Source organism: Netta rufina (genome assembly GCF_964035555.1).
Source record: "Netta rufina genome assembly, chromosome: 7".
Taxonomy (NCBI): domain Eukaryota; kingdom Metazoa; phylum Chordata; class Aves; order Anseriformes; family Anatidae; genus Netta; species Netta rufina.
The window spans coordinates 33,074,419-33,097,628 of NC_140130.1; the positions used below are offsets into that span (position 1 = coordinate 33,074,419).

Below are 23,210 nucleotides of genomic sequence, written 5' to 3' on the forward strand. Positions count from 1 at the left end.
CTGGTTGAAGTGCTCTGGGGTCTGTTCCTGCCCAGGGGTATGAGCATCCAGGCAGAGAGGATGGCGGGACAAGGAGCTTTCACGCTGCATAGAGTTTTATCCTACCTGCCAAGGTAAGGCTGCTACGGCTTCAAACAGCTCTTGTAAGTCATCAGAGGCAACATGATGGGAACACAGATGGCCTTTCTGGGTGGGGACAGCCCATAGGAATTCCCTGCTTGGACTTTGCCGAGTGTTTTGCTTGTGCTTATGCAGTCTTCTCTACTAAATTGTATTGCCAATGTGTTTGTGCCGGTAACTGTTCCTCTTCCCTTAAAGTCTTGTTTTTTATTTCAAAACCTGAAGTTTATCGAAAGTAGCTGATAAGCAAGGGATATATAAATAATATCTTGTGAATAATTTACCAAAATATCTAATATATATATATATACACATATATGCATACATTTAAAATATTTGTAAGTATTTTTGCAATTTCTTTAGACTTTTTTAAACATTGTAATGATTCTAATAACCCAAGTGAGGAAGTTTTGCTGCAAACTGCTCCAGATGACAACTTTGGTCACTTCTGAAATCAAACAATTCTCCTGAAGTCTCTCTTGTGCAACATAGGAGTTACTGGGAAACAGCAACCGCAAGGGGATTTGACTGGGGATGCTGGAGTCGATGTGCTTTTCTATCTTCAGGTAACCAAGCATCCCAGTGAGTACATCAGTGTTTTTTGTGGTCAGTTTGTTAAGATTTTGTAAGATTTTGTTAGACTTTTTAAGATTCTTGTTAAGATTTTGTTGCTTCACTGTTTGCAGGAGAAAAGCCATTGTATTTTTCTGTACTGAAGCCGTTGCTGGCACTGAGCATTTACTGGCAGCAGCTCAGTTCAATAGCGTTTCATTTGGCCCAAGGGTTGGTGAAATTCCTTAGGCCCTTGGTTGGCCGGTACCTGATAAAGACACACTTAGATGATTACAAATTGGTAGCCTGTTCAAAAGGTCAATCAACACCTAATTAACAATGGGGTTGTGCTCACTTTCCAGTGGCTCAGGGCAGACCTCATTGCTCTCTACAGCTCCCTGAAAGGAAGGTGTGGGGAGCTGGGGTCGGCCTCTTCTCACAGGTAACTGTGACAGGACCAGAGGGAATGGCCTCAAGTTGCGCCAGGGGAGGTTTAGACTGTCAATGAGGAGCCATTTCTCCTCAGGACGAGCAGCCAGGCGTTGGGATGGGTTACCCAGGGAGGTGGTGGCAGCACCATCCCTGGGGGTGTTCAGGGAGAGGTTGGACGTGGTGCTTGGGGACACGGCTCAGCGGGGACACTGGTGGTAGGGGACGGTTGGAGCAGAGGATCTTGGAGGGCTTTTACAACCTGAATGGTTCTGGGATTGTCTGTGGGCTGGGCTGCTGCTCTGGGTGTGTGGGGAGAAAAAATAAATAAATAAATGAAAATGAAGAATAAAATTAAAAAGTAAATAATATAAATAGATAAATAAAGTAAATAAAAAATAAAGTAAATAAAAATAAAGTAAATAAAAATAAAGTAAAAAAATAAAAAAATAAAAATTAAAATAAAAAATAAAATAAAATAAATTAAAATAAAAAATAAAAAATAAAAAATAAAATAAAAATAAAAATAAATAAAAAATAAAGTAAATAAACAAAGTAAATAGAATAAAGTAAATAAACAGACCAAAGCAAATGGAATAAAGTAAATAAATAACCACCAACAACACTAAAAACCGAAAAAAAAAGCCCCGCCGGGGGGTGTTGCGGCTGGGTCCCCCCCCCCCCGTGCCCGCCCCGCCCCGCCGGCCGCACCGCCCCCGCCCCGCGGCTTAAAGGCGGCCGCCGCCGCTCCGCCGCCGTCCCGCTGCCTCCTTCCTCCCTCCCTCCTTCCTCCTCCTCCTCCTTCTCCTCCTCCTCTCTCCGCCGCGATGCCGCTGTGGGCCTGGAGCCTGGTGCTGGCGGCGCTGCTCCCCGCCGCCTCCTCGGCCCCTCCGCCGCCCCCCGCCGCCTGCCCGGAGCGCTGCGATCGCTCCCGCTGCCCCCCGCTGCCCGCATCCTGCCCCGGCGGCGCCGTGCCCGATGCCTGCGGCTGCTGCCGGGTGTGCGGGGCTGAGGAGGGCGAGCCCTGCGGTGTTCCCGCAGGAGGAGCAGCCCCCGTTGGCGGAGGCAGCCCCCCGTGCGGTGAGGGGCTGCGCTGCGTGGTGGCGGCCGGAGCCGGCGTCCCCGCTTCGGGCACCGTCCGCAAGCGGGCGGCCGCCGGGCGCTGCGTGTGCTCCAGCAGCGAGCCCGTCTGCGGCAGCGATGGGCTCACCTACGGCAGCCCCTGCCAGCTGCGGGCCGCCAGCCGCCGGGCTGAGGCTCTCCGCCAGCCGCCCGTCATCGCCATCCAGCGCGGAGCCTGCGGGCAGGGTAAGGGGAGAAGGGGGAAAAGTGGGGAGCGGCGGCCGGGGGGGGCGCGGGTGGTGTTGCTGAGGTCGGGACTGGGAGCCCAAGGTGCTGCCCGCAGCCAGGATGGGGATCGCAGCGGGTGGCAGCGGCTTGTTCTTCCCCTTGGCACACTACTGGAGCTCGGGTCTAGTGAGAAACTAGAGCGAGAATATGGGTTTGTACTCTTCCAAGCACTGCGGGGAGAGGATGGTGTGTCCAGCTTTAAACCACTCCTTCTCTACCCAGCCATCCTCCGAAAATAAAGGGATGCTCGAGGATGCTGGGCTGCAGCTTGGGAGTTGCTTGCAGGACTTGCAAAGTTGGTGTGGTGAGGATCCCGGTCTGTGCACCTTCAGCACACTTTGGCAAAACTCGCTGCTATCCGGGCACTTCATCACGAAGTAACGCAACGGGGAGCAAAACTGTGAGCATGGAAGCTGTTAAAATCAGTTCACGATGTGTCCGTGGCAGCAGAGCAGAACCGGCTGCCTATCTTAGCAGATGCGCTCTGCTTATTAATAATGAGTTTGCTAGAGAGGAGGAAACTAGTGACTTAGCAGCACAGGAGGCTGGCTTCCAGTGCTTTTGGAGGACAGGAGTGGTCATCAAGAAGTAACAGCATAAGCTGTTATAGTAAGAAGCAGGGTGTTTTTCCTTCGGCTTTATGGTTATTATTTAGTTGTTGTAGTGGAGCTGGAGGCAGCCGAACATGCCGTGCACCAGGATGGGAACTGGTGCAAACTGCTGGTGCACCAGGCAAAGGCGCGTGGCCGCGTTATGCAGCTGCCTCTGCACGCAGGACTGCCAAGCTTGGGCAGCAGGGCCAAGTTTTTGGCCTCGTTTCTAGGAGCAATTCATGCAGGATGTGACACAGCAAGGCAGAAATGTGCAGGTCGATAAGCATGGGATGGTTCTTACAAGGTGTCTTCTTGCAAGCCCTTGTACAGATTGGTTTACGTCTTTTAAGCTAAGGCTGTGCATTTGTTTCAAGCCACTCAACACGTTGAGAGGGTAACATGTAAAAATAGAGTGCAGTAAGGCTGTATTTCTGAAGCGGTAGTCATGTTTTGGTAAGTGCTGTTTCCCTGAGGAGCAATCCTCTGGATGCAGGCTGCACCATTTCTGCACTTCTTTCTTTACAAACAGCGGTAACCTTTTCTCCGTGTTTAGCCCTCACCTCTCCAGCAGAAGAATATCCCATCGTACAGCAGCTTTGTGCTGTGCTTGGGCAGAACGCCGATCCTGCCTCAGCGATCAAACTCTTGTATCAGTACAGTCCCTTTTTGTACCCCTGTTTTCCCCCCGGTTTAAAAGCTGCCTTGTGTTCTGTGGAACATTGCTGGCATTTAGTGACGGAGACAATCAAAGCTTTCACACTGCGGTTTCCTGATCTGCAGCATAATATAATGCCTTGTGATTTATTTTTTCTTTCCAGTTCTCAATTCATGATGCCAATATTGTTGCCTTGCAGCCTTTTCCGCTGAATGCTCGCAGCGTTTGAGCTGGAGAGCAATGTGCATCCACTGTAAGCCGTGCAGAGAACTTGTTGGGCAAATAGGCCCGGTGCAGAGCTCTGCTTGGCAGAGGACCTCTTGCAGGACCACCAGGGTGCCTTCAGCCTTTCCTTTTGTCCCCATGCACCTCTGGTTGGAGCTGCACTTCTTTTCTGTATCAGCAGGGACAAAAGGAAGGTGCTAGAGAGCAAACCAGTAGCACGTGGTTATCCCTAGTACACAGTGAACAGTGCTGCACACAGAGCTTTTTTTCATATGCAAAGGACCTAAAATAAAGAGAAATGGAGAGTTGGCTGAAAACCTCCAAAATAAAGAGAAATGGAGAGCAGGCTGTAAAGCTGCATTCCCTGGAGGCAGATTGAACGTGGTGTTTTGAAATGCCGAAATGCCGTTGCCTAATATGTGGCTCCTTACAGTTGTTAATTTTTTATTTTATTTTGAGTTCGTTTTCAAGAGTGTTTTTTCTACCTGCAGGTGGATTATCCTTGGTAAAACGTTTTTATATGCTCACAGTAACATATCTTCATAAATAATCTAGTGAATACAGTGCAGTGGCCCAAGGGAAGCAAGAGAATGGGGAGGTAGAGAAAGCAAGCTTCCCATCACTATAGTAGTTGGTCAAGCACAACATTGCGTGTTATGTGAAATAAAACTTCTCTCCTTTTCAATTCCCACCTGTGACAGTCCCCTCTCTTTGCCCTTAGTGGTTCTCTGTGCCTGTGCCCTGGGTGTGCTGTGGAGAGGGCGAGGAGAGGCCGGGGTGGGGTTGCTCTGGGTCTGTGTGCATAAGGGAGATGCTTTCTTTTGCAAGATAGGGATTTTGTGCCTTAAAAAGCTTGAAGAAAATTTCACTGGCCTCAGAGTTAAGCTGTGGCAAGGGGGTGGTGGTGGCACTGAGGTGCTGAGCGGGTGGGCTGACAGCTCACTCTGCAGCCAGGCACGTGGAGAAGCAGAAGGGGTGAAATGAACCGTGGCTGGAGAAACCCCATAAACTGCTGAGGGCCAGGCTGCAGCGTCCAGCCAGGGCTAACACAGGCCTGGCCTCTGTGTGGTGAACGCTCAGGATGGGAGCAGGGCCCAAACGCTCCTGGGCAGGCAGCGGGCAGCATTACGTGCTGCTGGGGCTGTGTGGCGGCTGCTGACCCTTTCATTAGGGCCTGTGTCCATGTCCGGGGAGGCGTGTGTGCCTCTGTCCATCCTCCTGCCACATAGCTGGGGCAGTGTAACCGGTGGTACCCGTCCCGCTGGCGTGGGCCCTGTCCCCATCCCAGCCCTGTCCTGTCTGCCCGGTGGCGGTGGGCAGCCTCCGCAGCGGCTGCAGTCCCAGGCAGACATTCCCGAAGCCTCTTGCCTCTGGCGGAGGACGTGGCCCTGCTGCTCGTACCGAAAACGCTGCCAAACGAGCCCCAGCAGCCCTGGCAGGCTGCGTGTGCTTTGTGCAGCAGGCCGGGCAGGCCTGCTGAGCTGTGGCTGGGACAAAATGTAGCCTGAATTTTAACAAAAAGACACCTTCGCTTCCCGTCAAGGGCGAGCGGCGCTGGCAGAGAGCGCTCAGGCTTGTCAAAGCACACACAGGTAAAAAGGGCCTGCGCAGGACCCTTTGAAAATAAAATGTCACCAAAAGAAGGTGAACATCCTCTGAGCAGAAGCCACAGCCACGTAAATAAATGTTGTCCCACTCCCAGGAATGAGGTCAGTGAAGGAGACCTCAGTGTTTTGCGTGCTGATGTTCATCGTGTCGGAGGATGTTTTCTTTTTCTTCTGCAAATATGTTTGTGGTGCTCTCGAGTCCCTGCTGACCGAGGGGAGTAGGCTGAGGACCTTCAGCACACCCTTCAGCTGGTTTCCCTTCCCCTCCTCGCCTCTCCCAGCGCCTGAGGGCAGCGTGCTGTTCTTTCCATGCCGGGCTCTGGGGAGCTGCCCCATAAAACATGAATGGGCCCAGATCGTCTTCTGACCTTTAATCAGAGTAAGAGGAAGAAAGTTCCTCATGGATGCTCTCGGTTCCTAGCTTTCCTCTGACCCTTTCTGAGGTGGATTTTTAGGCCTTCATATTTTTATTAGACTTGTGTGGTACCTCAGCAGCCCTCGGGATGCTGGTGCCTATCACAGGGCGGTCACGCTGCTTTGTCACAGAAGTGCTCCTTCCACTGGGGGAAGCAGGAGGTGAGTTTGGGGCTAACCCTCAGTTCCAGGAAGGCGGATATGAGTTTTGCTATTTCTTGTTGCCATGTTATCATTGTGTAGCTCCAGAGATGATGGGAAAAGAAAAAAATAATCCATCGCTCAAACTCAATTTCTTGCGAAGTAGCTGACTGCTCTGAAATGCACCCGGCTGAATTGCGTCCAAGTGACTCTATAATTATCTGGCAGAAGAAAATGACCTCAGCGGTCAATAAACCATTTGTCATTAATTCGCAGCCCTTTGAAAAAATATATATATAAAGAATGAGATTGATGCAGCAAACAATGGGAAAGAGCAGCAGATGGAACTGGCTAACTTTGCCAGCCTGCAGTACTCAGAGCTAAGTGGTCTGGCAGTGGTACGCCTTGCAGGAGTGAATAATCAGGGCAGGAAGAGAAACTCGGTTGAGAAATCTGGGAAGGTCAGGAAATTAGCCAGGGATTTATCAAGAGGAAAGTTGATCTTGTTTTTGTGAACCAGGCTTTCAGCTGTTTCCCTAAAGATCATAACAGCCACGTCACGGTCAGCGTGCTGAAGAAATGTTCGGAGCTTTGCAGGTTGCTCGGCACGTGTGGAGCCTGGAAAAGTGACCCGGGAGGATGGAGTGGAAAGGAACAGGATGCACAAAGGCACTCCAGCACCACGGACTTCTTCAGCCTCCCTCATCTCCTTCAAGTTACTGTGCCTGGGTGGTCTGAAGTTGTCTTCTGCCTCCCCTGTCCCTTGTGGCAGGGGGAAAACGGGAGAGAAGGAAGGAAAAGGAGCCAAGTGCAGTGGAAATAAATAGCAACATATTTCCAGAAAAGAACCAATTCCCCAGCGTGGGCTTAAAAACTTTTCCAAAGCCAAGTATTCGGCTCTGAGAGGAGGGGACTGTAAGAAGTGGTTTGTCTGAAGAGGCTCACCTTTTTCCTCACTCCACGTCTAGATTTCCTTCCCGGGGAGCTGGGAGTCATTTGCTAGTCTTTAGACTTCAAACAGTGAAGTTAGTAAACACAGATTTGGAACAAGGAAAGGTTCAGTGCTTTCATCTTCTGGGCTTTGAAATTTGAAGGTACCTGTGGACGGAGCAGGAGCACTCAAAGCCATGAGTAAGCAGGAGGAGTCGTGTTAAACAGAGCCTGGATGGGACGGAGGCAGCGTATCCCGAGCGGTTGAAGGAAAGAAGCTGCTGTCCAAGAAATAGGAGAAGCTGGAAAATATTTTTCAAATGTGAGTTTGTGTGCTTGGAGTGAAAGAAAGCGATGTTACAAATAGAAACTGGGGTACTGCAGAACTTAGCTTTTGTGGTAAATAAAGTAATTCCCTGCGCCCATAAATTGCTGGGGCCTCCAGGATGCCTGGCTGGACTCGGCAGCGTCGTGTGTCCCACATTACTCATAACTGGGCCCAAGTCTCCATATAATACTATTTTGGAGACTGTGTTCTGGATGTAGGGGAAAAAAGAAAAACTTGGTTTTGTCTTCTGGATAGAGGCCACTGTGATTCCCAGGTTGGCTCGCCCGCCTCAAAGAGAAGAACGTTTCTAAAAGGCAAGTCTCGGCTTCCCTGCACTAATAACTATAAAATAATGCATTCATTTACGCTGACTGAAGACGTTCCCCTCATGTCTGGAACAGGAGACTTATAATAATATCTTAAACTTCCAAAAAAGGACACAGGTTGCTGATGGTGTTACTTTAAAGTTTGGTGACTTGGGAAGCCCTTGGCTTGCTGTCATTTTATCCTGTCAAATTCCATCAGGGTTTCTCGTTCTGTCTCCTGTTTCCCTGATCTTGTGAAGTTTCAGGAGCTTTTTTTTTTTTTTTTTTTTTTTTTTTTTGGCAGGGTGAGTGTCTCCTGCAGCCAGTTTTGCAGAAATAGGGACGATACGGAGTGAGAGAGGTAAGAATTAAAAATCACTCTGTGTTTCTGATAGCAGTTGGATTTACATGTTTTTACTGAAAAATAACCAACGGATGAATTAGTGCATCGTATATCTACTGATTACGCCTAGAAGTTATCTGATGGTCTAAAATTTGAAAGGGTTTATATAGCAGAGCATTAAGGGATCTCACAACAATTTGGAGAGGCCGATGTCACTATCCCCACTTACAGATAGCAAATCTGGGGCAGAGGAAGATAAAGGGCTTTGCTCAGGGTCACCCCCTAAGCCAGCAGCAGAGCTGAGCGCAAACCAAGCTTTCGAGTCCCTGCTCATTTTTCTGCCCCTGGCCAGCATAGCTGCTCCATTTTCCATTACTTTTCTTTTCCATTACTTTATTTCTTAAACTTGCAGACTGCAGTTTTGGCAAAGTTTTGCAAACAGCATTGATGATCTGTCAATCTGCTTCTGCAGAAAGTAATTTTGGAGAAGGCAAGCCGTGGGTGGAGCGAGCACCGTCAGCGACAAGAAACCCAAGCAGCTCCCCTCCACCATCCCTCCCCGAAAGTAAACACAAGCCCCCAGGACTGCCACACTTCAACATTTGTGCTGGTGAAGGGATGATTCGTTCCCTTTTCCAGGACAACGTGCACACAGCTTGGCATGCCTGAATATTGGGTGTCAGAGGTCTGTATGTAGACCTCCATCTGAATGCAGTCAAATGGGCAAGCAGGAGTCGCTTATCAATAACCCGAGAAATCTTCAGTGCCACCTCCTTTCTGTAAATATCTGCATAGGGTGGCAGGAGCACAACCTGCATCAATCCAGTTTCATTTCCCAAACACTCCCTGTTTGCTGATGCTGCATTAAAACAAACGTGGATGCTCCTAGAATGACTCCATAGACGCGTAGAGAATAATGACAGAGGCGGTGGGACTTGTTCCCTGCGTAGATATTTTGTGGCCTTTGAGTTATGCTGAATTTATGTGTTGTACAATTATGAAGCCCCAGGCTATGGGCCATGTACATTTTATTACAGTTTTGAGGTTTCTTCTATAGATTTGATCCTTCTCTGTTGTCACCACAGGAGGAGTGCGAGTCCAAGTGGTGAAACCAAGGCCTCCTGGCTGCAGAGCTTGCATCTAAAGAGTTTTTTTTTAAGGTTTCTCATTAGAGAAAAACTGCTTAAAATAAACAAACTAAAACCAACAAAAACAAGAACTTTTTATACTGTGGTGCCTTCTTACCAGGGTTCCTAGAAGCTAAAACCAAATCTCTCTTAAAATTCTGTTTTCTGGACACTCATCGCGAAAATTTCTCACATACTTAAAATGAGACTTTAATGTTTTTATAATGTTAAGAGGATTTTTTTGAGATCAGACAGCTGCTGGTTACAAGTGGGGTGTCAGGATTACCACATCGTTGTTACCTCATTGACTTTTCAGTGGACTTCTTGCCCCTTCTCCGCCTTCGATGCCTGCAGCTGGGAAGTGGAGCCGGGTGATGACCCGAGCTGGGAGGGACATAAACTGAGAGCTGGGCTGGAAAAAGGAGTGGAGAAATTATTCCTGACTCATCTGCTGTATTTTCAGCATTCGGCAGAGGAGAGAATACCACGTCTGCGTTAACCTGTCGCCTGAAATACTCTTCTCATCTGTCTGCAGGAAATAAGGCAGACTCTTTTCCATAACTACCTGACTTACATTTCTTAGTGCTTCCAGCTCGGCCAGCACTACCATTAACAATGTTTTCAAGCCCAGCACTCAGCCCGTGCCCTGAATTGCTCTTCTTTTTCCTATTTTCCTTTTCTTAGTCGTCTTCTTCTTCCTCTCCAGTGCCCTCCCTGAGCTTGTTGTGCGAGGCAGGTCTGGGTGCACGATGCCTGCCGTCCCCAGCAGTGCACTGTGCCCACCCAGCGCCTCGCTGTCACCGTCCTGCTGCTAATTTGTCATCGCCGATGAGCCCGGGCTCCACGTTGTATTAATATGGCCATGTTACTGCCCGGCGAGCTCAGGGAACGGCGTGTTCCCTGCGGGCTGTTTGCGCAGGAGCTGGGCTTGCTCCCACCTCGCCGCCGGTGTTTACAGAAGAAATCGCAGTTTCCTGTTGTGTTGGATGGAGCTGGATCCTCTCTGGATGCCTTCCCCCTGCTTTTTATCCTCACCAGCTCGGGAGCCTATTGCTTTTGCTCTCGTATTTCTGCTGTTGTAACTGTGAGAGAGGTTTTTTGTTTTCTTTTTTTTTTCAGGGACTGGGCAGCATGCTTGGTTTGTAGAAGAATTTCTGGCATTTGGGGGAGGTTTTATATACATATTTCCTCCCTGTGTGAGGCTCTGCAAGTGTTGCTGCAGTCTGTGACTACTCCCATAGGATAACATAGGGGTTATGCCCACTTTAAAGATAAACCTAAGACACGGAGGATTTAAATTACTGTTTTGCAAGTTGCATAGAGACTGAGGAAAGCAGCTTAGATGCACGCAGCCTGGCTACTACTCCTCCTGCAGAACTTTCCAACTATTTGATATCTATCTAGCAATTCAGTAGCTGATTTGCAATGCAGATTTCTCCCTGATTTTTATAATATATATATAATATTATTCTGCTTTTTAGCCAAGGGGTAGGAAAAGTTCCTGTCTGGCTAAAACTTTTAAGTTTTATATCTGAAGTTATATATGGATTTCCTACAAGAAAGCTGTGGGCATGTTACCTTAGGTCACTGACATTTTACCATTTTCAGTGGAAAGACAAACTTGAAGCACGCTGGAAATGGATGCTGATGAGGTCTGGCTCTCACTAAGAAAGAAGCCTGGAGCTGTGCTCTCTGCAGACCCTCTGCTGCTGGTTGCTGGTGGGGTTCACTTGTTCTTTCACACTCTCTTGCCTGAAAATCATCAAAATCAATTCTTTTTCTTGAGGATATCAATTAAAATGTGTGACTCACCTGCAGTTTTGCACTCAAAAGTGCTGTTTTTTATGAACAACTGCACTCTGGTCTGGAAACTGTTGCATGCTCTTGTTGTTGAGAGCTGTTTTCTTCTGTGAACATTGTATAGATGCCTTGTTTTAACTGGAACCTTTTTTACACAGACCTTTAAAATCAGCACTCAGAAATAATGGCTTCAGGCTTTTATATTAGCAGGGAGAATACAAAGTTTGAAGCCTGATACTTGCAAGATTTTTGATGCGTGTGACACAATCCTTGTGAAAGGCTGCCAAGAATGAATCGATCATCTAAATATTGTGGAGATGAAAATTGCTTTTTGGCACGAATGCAAACTTGCAAAGGTGAAATAGAGTCAATTTCATTTACAATCCTCGTTTCGATCTTGCAGTGGTTCTCGCTGCAGGAAATACGTTAAATGACTACCAGGTTTGTTCAGTTTACTATTTGGTAGAGTAAGACACTTGGAATCGCTCCGTTATTTAGTGCTATGTAAATATTTTTGTTGTTAGGGATGTCACAGGAATACAGACCATCTTCTCAGAAATCAGTGACATTTCTTTACTTTCTCCTTTGATTTTACAGGAAAAATACTGATGTAATGGTGGTTTCATTAGCACGGTACTGCGGTTTAGACCTCTTGAAATTCCCTCCGCTGATCTCAGAACAGTTCCTGAGCAAATCGTCTGCAACATGTAGAATGTTGTCTTCTTTTCTTAGTGTTTTTCTTGCATAATATCCTTTTTTGGTGTCTTACACAATATATCCTCGAGTAGGAAGTGGAATATTTAGGCTTGCAGTTTTATGCTTAAAAAAAAAAAAAAAAAAAAAAAAAAAGAGGCGGCAGATTCCCATACATCACTTTTTCCTTGTGTCTCTCCAGCAGAGCTTGCTGATAGCACCGTTTTCAGTGTGAGCTAAGCACTTTTGCTCCAGTTTTTGTTTCCACAGCAGCGTCAGAGGTTTGCCGTTTTCCTATATGACATGAATGGGGGTTTGTACAAACAGCCGCGGTCGGAGTTTCGTCTGGGAGGGTGGAAGTCCTCCAAGGAAAACTTTACGGTCTTGTGGTTTGTGTTAGTAGTCGCCGATTCTGCCAGCCCAGCGGTTCTGTGAGCGCCTCAGCCCTGCTGGCTTTGTGCTGCAGGGAAACCCAAGCTTTTCTTTCAGACCCCAGCGTGCGTCCGTACCTGGGACGTGTGGACACAGTGCTAAGCAAGCAGCCAGCGCAGGAAGAAGCAGTCATCTATTTTCAGCCACCTGGAGCTGCTTAATACATTTAGCTAGCCCATAAATTGCAGCAGGCTGCAGTGGCTCTGCTCGTCGTACCCTGTGTGACAGGGACAGAAATCAGTCCTGATCATCACGGAGCCTACGGGAGAGGAGAGCTTGACCGTGGATCCCATCTGGGTCACATTTTCTTCTGGGCTGATGTTAGCAGGCTGTGGGATCCCAGCCCTTGGGCTGGTACCCTTAGGTCTGAGGAGTGGGGTGAGGGAGAAGCAGCCCCCCTGGTTCAAGTGCAGCCCAAAGGGGATGTTAATTTGGTTCCCCTGGGAGGAGGGGGTGTTGCACTTGTCCAAAATGAAGTGCCTTTAGGGATGAACCTGGAGACGGCGCTCCCTGCAATTTGCACGTGAGCATCCTCTGTTACAGGTTTTAAAATACGTGTATCAGTGATGTGCCTACGACTTGATGTGAAGAGCTGTTCTCACGAGGTGCGGACCTGCCTGTGTGAGCGGATGCAGTTCTCACAACTGAAGGGGAGAGGTTACTTCCAGGAGATTGCTATCTCCAAAGCATCCTTTCAGTTTAGCTCAAAATATTACCAGAAGCAGCATGTGGGAGATGTAAACATTAAAGCATCAATGCCACTGTGAGTCATGACCTAATCAAAACCTAGATCTTCCTATGCCTTTTTGGCTCCTCTTTCAGAAACCAAATTATTTTGGTTGTTTACAGCGTCTTGTGCTTTTTTCCATGACTTGGTGTTCAGCCTTTCCTTTCAGCAGTTTGTTTACTGATATTAGCACCCTTAATGGCAGTTGGCAGAGATTTTCCCTTTCATTCGAGGGCTGACAGCCAGCACACCTTTGAAGTCCTTGAAAATTTCGTTGCCTTGGGAATTTTTCATGCTGTAACCTATTTATGTTTTTAAGTCAGTTTTTGGTCATTAACTGAATTCACAAGAATCATCTTATTAATGCCATTAATGAAAGTTTCTTAACCATGCTCATGGGCATTTAGGGCATTGTGCAATAGTTCAATAAAAACATTACAAAACGCAAATAATCACAGCATATAAATAGACAGAGACCAGTCTGCAGAGATCTGAACATCAAAGCCTGAGGGTATGTAGGAACTGGAGCTTCATTCAAGCCCACCTCAGTGTTGCAAAACAAACAAACAAACAAACCCACAAACTAATAAAATGAATCTACTAGGAACAAAACTCCAGAAGGGTGTGGTTTAAAAAAAATATATGAAAAAAGCCAGAAAACTGTAGAGAAATATTCACATGGATTCAACGTCGGTTATGCCAAAGAAGCAGTTTTTAACCGAGAAATCTACAATTGAAATACGGAATTAAAGAGCTGTCCACCTGCTTGTCAGGTTCCCTGTAAGTCAGGATGGGCACGGTGGTTGTGTGTATTGGAATACACAGACAGGGGGGTTAAATAGTGAAAGCCATGTCACGAAAACCTCGGTAGCCTGACCCTACTGGTGATTCGAATCTGAGATAACGTTGGTGGCGGTGGCTCAGAGGAAAGATAAACACACCTCTCAGCTCCCACGTGCATTGCTCAATAATCCCAAAGAGCAATTAGCTATGGTGAGCTTAATGTGTGTACCTAACAGTCGAAGAGGATGCATACACGTGTCTCATTTTTGTCTGTTTTCCTGTTCCCCCCCCTTCTACTTTTCCCCATTATAGAAGAATTTTTCAACATATTAATTCTTTTACTGTTGCCTTTAAATTTCGTTTCAATACGATGCTAAAGACCAGTTGCTAGTTTTTGTTTTTGTTTTTTTTTTTTTTTTCTGCTAGTGTTCATCAATGAATTCATGTGAACAGCACTTTGACTTTTGTTTATTTGCTTCGAAAAGGTATGTTTTCCATTTAAGTGGGCAGTCGTTCAAGAGCTGTTGCAAAACTGTGTTACACAATGCAAGAATTCCTGATACATAAGCAAAGGACAGGCGTGGTAAGCTTTTTAGGTCAGTATGCCATGAATCAGTATTTATTATCTAACTTTTTCACAGTGTGAAATTTTGACCTTTTAGCTGTGCAGCTTAGTTGGGACTGCACAGGCTGGTTTATATGCAGAAAAGCCTCGCTTCTGAAATCCTGGCATTCATAGCTGCAGACTCAAAGTGCAGGCAGCTCTCTGAGATGAAGTATTAGTAGTCTCACCATGTACAGCTTAGGCATCCTTTCTCTTCTTGAATAGCCAAATGAAAAAAAAAAAAAAGAAAGACTGAAGACATAAAAAACCTGTGTTTCCAGTGTGGTTTCCCTCATCCGTGGCAGCTCTCTTTTTTCAAGGGCAGGATGTGACCTTTAAATGTCTGCAGCACTGTAACTTAGACAAAATCATTTTAGAAGCAGTGATCAAAAAGCGTATTGATGGATACGCTCATGCCCCGTGGCGTTTTATCCCAATGTCACGTTAATCTGATCTGATAATCTGTCCAAGCTCCTGTTCCATGTGAGTGAATACTTCCAAATGCATTCTCAGTGTGGTTCTTCTTCCTACTAGTTTTCCAAAACACGCCTGTTGTAGTTGCCAGATTTAGGTATAGTGATGATGTGGTTCGTGTAATGCTGGGTATTTCTGATAGAGAAAACATAAATCCTTTGGATGAGGAGTCTGTTAATCAAAACACCTTTATGCCTTTCTGATATTCAAGTCCAAGGATAGTAGCTTAGGCACAAGTCAGACAAAGCACAGAGAACTTTTGAGGAAAGCAGTAGGTGAGAGCACTACTTTCCTGATCAATGTTCCCGTGTCATAAAGCAGATTAAAGTGTCCAAATGTTGATCTGAAACTGCACAGTGGATTATGTGGTTACTGCTGTTCGTGACTGATGGCATTTCAAAGCACTTGAGGTGCTTCTCAGGGTACAAATGGGAAGAAAACGGATTTGTGAGCGGTCAGGTGGTGGCTGGGCTGAGCATCCCCCCAGCTCCAAAGGGGAGGACATAACAGCTGGTGTTACTGAACCATCTGAAACCCAGTTTTCACCCCTGAATCACGCCGGTATCTGCTAAGAGCAGCAGTGATTTGTTCCAAACCATTCCTCTAAAACTCCTGTAGTGTGTTTTTGTCTTTATCCCATACGTAAACAATTTTGGATTTTTCCAGTCTGGTTTTAACAGATAATGCGGGTCATCCAGCTATGGAAAGCGGGATGATTTCAGAGGAGTCCCACGTGCCCTACAGCTCTGCAAATAAATCCTCCTGTTACACTGTCCCAGGCACCTGCAGCATCCACAAGCTGCTTACAGTTTTAATCTGTGGATTGAAAACCCAAAGGGCAGGGATGGATGGAGCAGCACAGCACGTAGTTCTCATCTGGAAGTCAATCACTGATTTTGTGTGTGCCTTTGTAATGCAAGATGTGTCAGATAAAATGGGAGTACTGGTGAAAAGAAGGGGTTCTTGCCTCTAGGGAAATACGAAGTAACTCAGATTGCTTAGTTGCTCCCCATTAAAAAGGTTTTATCCCTGACCTGTGAGAATGGGAAGCTGTGTCACGATTGTGTGTTTTTTTCCAGAGATTTTTAGACATCCGATGGTGCAGACAGGCTTTCTGTCAGCCACAATAGGAGTTTGGGATCCAGTTGCTTTTGGAAATCCCAGTGACCCCTCTTGAATACTCAGTGGCCATGTGCTTTTGTGTTACGATACTGCCCAGGAATGCGCAGCTTTGCGGTCCCATTGTTTCCATGCCCGTATCTATTTTTACAGCTCCGGGGGCACTTCGATTACTCCAAAGTCCATGGGCCCTGCTGCCCCGTGCAGCCCATGGCCCCATGGCCGGCGGGTGGCCCTGTGGTGCTCCATAGGGGCCCGGTGGAGGCCTGGCGTCTGAGGCGGGTTGAAGTGGCATCGGGAGAGGCCTCACAGCCCTCAGACCCGTGCTCAGCTTTCCCATCTCCAGGCTCAGTAGGGGTTAGGGCCTCGTTGTCCACGTGCTGATCCAGGGGCAGCCCGAATGCAGCCGGTGCTGCAGCCCCGCTGCCACCTCCATGGCAGATTTGTGGCCCAGTCATGTGTGAGTGAAACGAGAGGTGTGCACGGGCCCTTCTGCTGGCATAACAAGGCTTTCTGCCCCTTCTGTATGAAAAAACATTGGGGATCCTGCAGGGTGAGGGGTTGGTGGCATACCTGTGTGGGAAAAACACCCACACCGGGTTTTTAATTTAGGTGTTTTGCAATGGTCCTCCCCCTGTCACTTGAAGAACTCATGACATGCTTTCTGTTTCTGTTTCAGGCCAAGAACATCCCAACAGCCTGCGGCATAAATACAACTTTATTGCAGATGTGGTGGAGAAGATAGCTCCTGCTGTGGTTCACATTGAATTGTTTCGCAAGTAAACAAGATGCCCGGTTTTGATTTTGTATTCCTGAAAACAGCTGACCTTGTGCCAGAAATGTTAATTAATGATATGGAAGAGCACAGAGGTTTCTGAGCTGATAAATATGGATGCGTAAGAATTAAAGATAATTTAAGAGTTCCGGCAAAATAAATAAATAAGTAAAAATTAAACTAATGCATGTACATTACCTTGTTGATGACAGCAAGTAATAGCAGATATTCAAAAGCATAAAAAAAAACACCACATTCATTTTGGCTGTGTATTATTAGGTATTATACGTGATCTTGCAACCTTTTGCAGAGAAAAATATTTATTTCCCTTGTCTTTTAGGCTTCCTTATTCAAAGAGGGAGATTCCTGTTGCCAGTGGCTCAGGGTTCATCGTCTCAGAAGACGGACTGATAGTGACAAACGCCCACGTGGTCACCAACAAAAACAGGGTGAAGGTGGAACTGAAGAACGGTGAAACATATGAAGCTAAAATTAAAGATGTTGATGAAAAAGCTGACATTGCACTAATTAAAATAGATGCTCAGGTGAGTGAGAACTGTGAGCAAGATATACTTTATTCCTCTTAACCTACTTTTCTAAAAGCTATTGCTGATTTTGATATTTAAAAGAGAGAGCAATAGTTCAATGGTGTGAGTTTTAGCCAACCTCAAAGCTAATAGGGTGGATGTGCATTTTTTAAAAGCCAAGTTTGTGATTGGTAGTGGTTTATTTTCTGACCTCTCTGAGTAATGCAAGCAAGCACCTATCACTTTTGTGTGCATCCTCAAAATAAAAAACAACAGCGTAGTTTACTGGTTGATCTACACATGCTTTGGCTAATGTAACTCTCTTGCTCTGAGAGGAAATTCTGGGGGGGTGTTTCCTTGTGCTTGGTAGAGAGAGGTATTAGTCTTTCTCATGTGCCTATAATGAAGTTGCCAAATTGCTTTTAGAAGATAATTTTGTTCCTATGAAGGACTGTACTGCACAGATGTAGATATTGAAATGGGAAAATATCTTAGGAAGTATCTTGAACATTCAAGATGTTTGAATGTTTTCGGAACAAAACAGAATGCAACTCCCCAACAATAGTCTTCAGCCATATCAGGTTTGTGGCTCTCAGCAACAGCAGAAAAATTGTCATGCTGTTCTGCACATGTCAATGAGTGTAGTGCAAGTGGAATACTGTGTTGAAATACTCCTGCATTCTGTAGATGAAATTAGATGCATGTGATTGCTTGAGGTTCTGCTCATATTGGTTTCCCTTGTTTAGACTTAGTTAATAACCTCCAAATTTAGTGGGCAATAATATGCCGTTTGAAACACGTGACTCAAAAATGTGTAGATCTTGCAGGGTTGTTTTAGTTCAGACCTATTCCCCAGTGAGGTCAAAAGTGTTTGTTCCAGAGTTCATGACTAACTCGGACGTCTGATGCAGAACTCTTGGATGACCCAAGAGATGAAGTACTCCTGCTGCTCCCTTGCTACTTTTGTAATTTAAAGGCTCTGTCTTGTTTTTGTTATTTAAAAGCTGCGTAACAGTAGCATGGTAAAAAAAAAAAATATATATATATATTTCCTGTTTTCCTGAGGCAACTTATTTAAATATTTACCAGTTGTTTATTTCCTTATTTTTATAGTGAAATAAGCAAAAGCAGACCAGCAGGTTGAAAACATTGACAAAGCAAGGGGAAAGATCCCCAGGATGAGAATTGACAGTTTTAGGCTGAGTGGGACATGACAGGAGGGGAAGGGGCAGCTGGAGAAATTATTTATAACTGGAAGCAGAATACTGAAAGAAAACAGAAAGGAGAGGTGAGAAGAAAAGGGCTTAAACAGTGATAGGAAAATAAACCTCAGAGAAAAGAAGCTGCTAAGTTAGAGAGAGAGAGGAGACGTTGAACTGATGCAACAGATTGTTTTGAGGCCATCAGAAGACAACTGACAGAGTTTTGTGTTATCTGATACTCTAAAGAAATTGCTCCAACATTTCCCTGGCGCTAGAATGTCTAATGGAAGAGCCTGAGCACATTCAAAACAAAACAACAAAACAAACCCCAAAACATAACAGACCTCACTTGTGCAAAACAGTGAGCACTTAAGGACCCAGGGAGGCTTCTACAGACTCCTTGTGGGCTCTGTCCCAGGGAGAGCCTGGCTCTCTCACTCTCCTCTTCCCACTTTTGCAGCTCCATCAGCTGCTTGAGGGAAGGGAGAATCTGGAAGAATAGAAGCAGCTTGGAAAAAAGAGAATGCAACCAGCTTAGTTGCCTATGGTGGAAACCACTGCTAAGCAGGACTTTTGAATTGGTGATTCTAGTTGTTGCAAGATGACAGACTCATCTTTAAAAAAATAAACTAAAAAATTGTAGCAATGTAATTAAGTGATAGTCACAGTCTTATTCCATCAGTTTAACATTCGAACATAATTGTGGCCTTGCTTTGCAAATGGCACACCAATGAATGGTTGTTTTACAAGTGCTTATCTTTCCAGGTTATTATCCTCCTGTGCTGTTCAGTTATGGAGCAGACATGAATAGATGGTTTTTGATCTGACAAGCAGTGGTTTTTACCTTTTTTTTCTTTAAAAAAATAAAATAAAATAAAAACTTCAAAAACTTGTAACTCTCTGTATACAACTTGCTAGCTCAAGACACAAGATGGTGTTTTTGGCTTGATGCTCTGACTTCTGAAGCTGGCCAACATAGTGCATGCTTCAGATTATGAGCATTGCAGCCTAGTTCACTCATACATACTTGCCAGTTCTTTAAGGCAGGGAATGTTTTCTGTCTTACAGCCATCATGTGCTAAATCAGCTAGATATTTTTTTTGGGGGGGAAGGAGGGATCAGCACTTCAGCATTGTTTTCTGTGAGAAAAAGCGTTGATTTTAATGAACTAATGAACGCTGGGAAGTGTCTTGATGCCTGGAGGCTGGACTCTTGCTTAAGGAAGTGAGTGGGCCCCTGCTGCCTTCCTCACATGATGTCGACTTAGCACATCCATCTGGGTAGCAGGAGATCAAATATCTTGTCTCTGCTCTAAATTAGACAATGCAAGGTTATATCCATAGTCTGCTGTAGCCTTGGTAAGTTTCCTATCAGTTGCACAACTCCACCTTCTGTATTGTTCCTCCCTTCCCCCTACCCACTGCATCTCAAAATAATCTGTTGGAAGCTCAGATTTACTTGATGACTGAAGAAGGTGGTACGATTAACCCTTTAAAAATTTAGATAAAACATGAAAACCACCCCTAACACTTTTTCTGAAGTAAGAGATGAAGTCTTTCTTTTGTGAATAAATTATTTGAAGGTGACATCAAAGATGTAAAATTTTTTCCCCTATTTTTTTGTAGCATGTTAAGGCAGGATCCAAAGGATGAAGAATGCCTCTGTGGTTAAGAACAGAGCTGGGCTTGAAGAATGAGTCTAGGCTGTCAGCTGGTATTCCTAAAACCGTTAAAATTTTGCAGCAGCGTGCACTCTGTTTTTCTTTAAGCTGTGAACATCTGGCCAAAGACAGTACTAGAACTACTTTGGTTTTGCTTAGTAGAATAGGAAATTAAAAGACGATCTGGGCACCAGTAAGGAGGAAGTTTCCCTGATTAAATTCTTCTCATTGAAAAACATAGTGAAGTCAATGAGGAACAGAAATCTTAGGGTTGTTCTTCTAATTCTAAAGTAGGTTTATTTTCACCATCTGTAAAAGAGAGAAACTGTATTTCTTTTGTACACCATGAAACAAAGCAGTTTGCTGAAGTGTTTAAAGTAAGAAGCAAGGTTGGGGTCAGCTGTGTTAAACTGAAAGGCAATGTAACCCTACAGCAGAGGGGGAAGTCCTTTCAAATGTGAGCAGCATTGAGGAAACTGCAATAATAGAAAGAAACTGCACAGTTGCAGACAATTTGGATACAAACTTCCAAATTTATAAAGCTTCCCTAGAAAAATAAGGACTCTGGCAGCATAGGCAGAGCCTAGTGAAATAATCCATCCTGTGTGGCACACGGGATACTGCAAGGAGCATAAAACCCGTGAAAAGTGTTGCACAACACTCCGAAGCAGACAGATGCTGTGGAGCTAGCAGAGCTCGGTTATGAAATTTGTCTTAAGACAAATAACTACCGTGTCGCCGAATGGGAACGACGTGTGATACAGCTGCTGAAAACTGTAAACACCAGAGGAGGAGGAAAAACTTTTAGGGTGGTCTAATGTACAGCGTCGGGGTTAAAAAGGGAGGTTTTTATGACCTGTGCCCTCACCCACATCCACATCCACAGGGGAAAGTGGAGGTGGTTTTTTCTGGAGACCCATTTCACCCCTCCAAATTTGCCTCTGCCTGCAGGGATGATTGATCCCTGTAGCATGTGCAGGAGGGGGCACTGTGGTTGACTTTGTTTTGAGGTGTGTCTTCTGCCTGCACACTTCAAAACCAGCCATGAGACACTTGCCACCGACTGACACAGCCCTGGTGTCACGGAAATGTGCTGAGGTCTGGAGGTTTTCCCTCCTCAGCCTGACCAGGTATTTTTCTTTCTGTATCTTAGAAAGAATTTGGCACCTAAGCGATAAAGCACTAATGAGTTTGGGACCGACCTCTAATTTGTGGCTCTTTCGCTTATGTTTCTTTCCAGCATCTTACTAATAACCACTTGGCTTGACGCTTTTAAATCAACAAGACCTGCCCTCATTCCTTCAGCGGTTTCGTGAGGCAATGCAGCGTCTGTGTCCTTGTGGTCAGAGGGGATTTGCTTCTTTCCCTGTGTGTACAAACTGGAGGAAGCTGGAAAGCAAACTTTCCTGTTTATGTATCAATATTTTAAAAGCCCACATTTTGTAAAACCAAACTACTCGAATTCCAGATGTAAGTGGCTTTTCTCAAATGCCTTTTGACTTTGAAATCTGTCGCTGGATATTGCATTGCTTCCTCTTGAGTCTCCCATCAGGAAGCCCTCTTATTGCTTCCAGAAGTCTTCAGGAGCCATGGAAATGAGCTAGCACGTGAAAAGCTTGGATGCTGGCTCCTTGGTGCTCCTCAGGGTGGGCAGCAGTGCGGGGACGACGCTCTGCTCCTGTGCTTCGTACAGCAAAGTGCTTGCTTCTGGGGCTCTGCTGCTTTCCAGCACCCCAGCCCTCATCCTGCCCCTGATCTGTGCCCCTCTCTCACCTCTACAGGAGTTTTTTGTGTGTTAGTATTTCAGTTTCCATCATCAATACAGACAATGTTACCATATTCATGATGTGCTACAGTGCTTCCTTCCCAGCACATTGAAAACAGCCGTGAGTGCAGCACAGCCGCTGCAAAGCATGGCTGGACAAACAGAGCTTTTACTCCTGCTACACTTTATTTTAAGGGAGAACAGCAACATCTTTCCAGGTAATTGAAATTCCAGTGACTTAGCAAAACTATGCTTTGCCTCTCTTTTTTATCCATTTTTTTTTCTACAAGCTTCCCATGCTCTATATTTAGATAAGGAGACTTGGTTTTGTTTTTCTAACTATAGATGAAATACTTTCAGAGACTTGTAATGCTTTCAGTTTGGGTTTTCATTTTCTTTGGCATTTTGTCAAGCAGTTTCTAGATTGTTGGTGACACTCTGCATTTTTATACGCTCATGGCCTGTGTTTGTTTTCTTGCTATAACGTATTCTGAAAGTTAAACTGTTCCATTAATGAGAACAGAAATGCAATTCCCAGGGAAGCTGCATGTTGTGCCAGAGTTACTTACAGCTGAATTAGCGTACCATACAAACATCTGTTTCTTTTCGACCTAAAAATAAAAAGCATGAAGGCAAGCTGTCAGTTTTTAACACAAATTGAGCTCAGAACTTTTGTCTCCATCGGCTTATTGAACTGCAAACCGTTTTCTGCACATTGACGGTCTTCCTGCCACGAGCTAAGGGGATGATCACACAGAGAAGGGATTTACTTTCTTTCTCTGCCAGCGTAGAGGCAGATCCACGTATTTCAAGGATGAAAAGCTTCCAGCAGAAACACCTCCTGCTTACGGTCCTCTGCCCGACTCGAGTTATGTAGCTAATAACATGTACCAGGCAAATATTTGGCCTCTTGCTGGATGTGTGTGCCTTCTCCGTGCGTGTCCCAGCCTTCTCCGTGCATGTCCCGGCCTTTTCCATGCATGTCCTGGCCTCTTCCATGCGTGTCCTGGCCTCCAGTGCCGAGCTGCTGCCTCCCACCCACCCGTTTTGTTGCTGGATAAACCACTCGCTCTTTCGTGGGAGTTCTGTTTACCCAGGTCCTGAGTCAAATCCCTATATTAAAATGTGCGGGGCGCTTCGGGATGAGAAAGGCTTAAAATATTAACGCTAATTAATGGCTCCCTCTCCGGCTGGGTGTAAACAGTGTGAGTCATGTGCCACTTACGGCTCTGCATGTTTGGTCCTATTTCTGGGTGCTTGCAGAGTTGTCTCGCTCAGCCAGCGCTGATCCCGGCAGAAGCCCGAGGGTTAATCAAATGAAAAACGGAGGGCAAGAAAAGAAGTTATGTGTCGCCCAAGGTCATGCAGTGAGTCACTGGGAAAGCTGGGTTTGGGTGCTGGGTGTTCCTGCCTCTCTGTGCATCGCACTGCGAGGCATGCTGGCTTGCCCGGGGTTTTAATTAACTGCTGCGGCAAATCTCTAGTTAACCAAAGAGGATCACGAGTTGTAGCAGTAGCTACGTCACCCTT

At 45.8% G+C, this 23,210-nt stretch overlaps 1 protein-coding gene across 1 annotated transcript in view; it reads left to right on the forward strand.

Annotated features, from left to right (window-relative positions):
- Positions 1–1,559: 1,559 nt before the first annotated feature.
- HTRA1 (HtrA serine peptidase 1) overlaps positions 1,560–23,210 on the forward strand; it is a 30,810-nt gene continuing 9,159 nt past the window's right edge. The window contains exons 1-3 of the mRNA XM_084289791.1: positions 1,560–2,409; positions 16,431–16,530; positions 16,867–17,071. Coding sequence (XP_084145917.1) covers positions 1,929–2,409; positions 16,431–16,530; positions 16,867–17,071 — 786 coding nt within the window. The 5' untranslated portion in view covers positions 1,560–1,928. The remainder of the gene's footprint in view (positions 2,410–16,430; positions 16,531–16,866; positions 17,072–23,210) is intronic.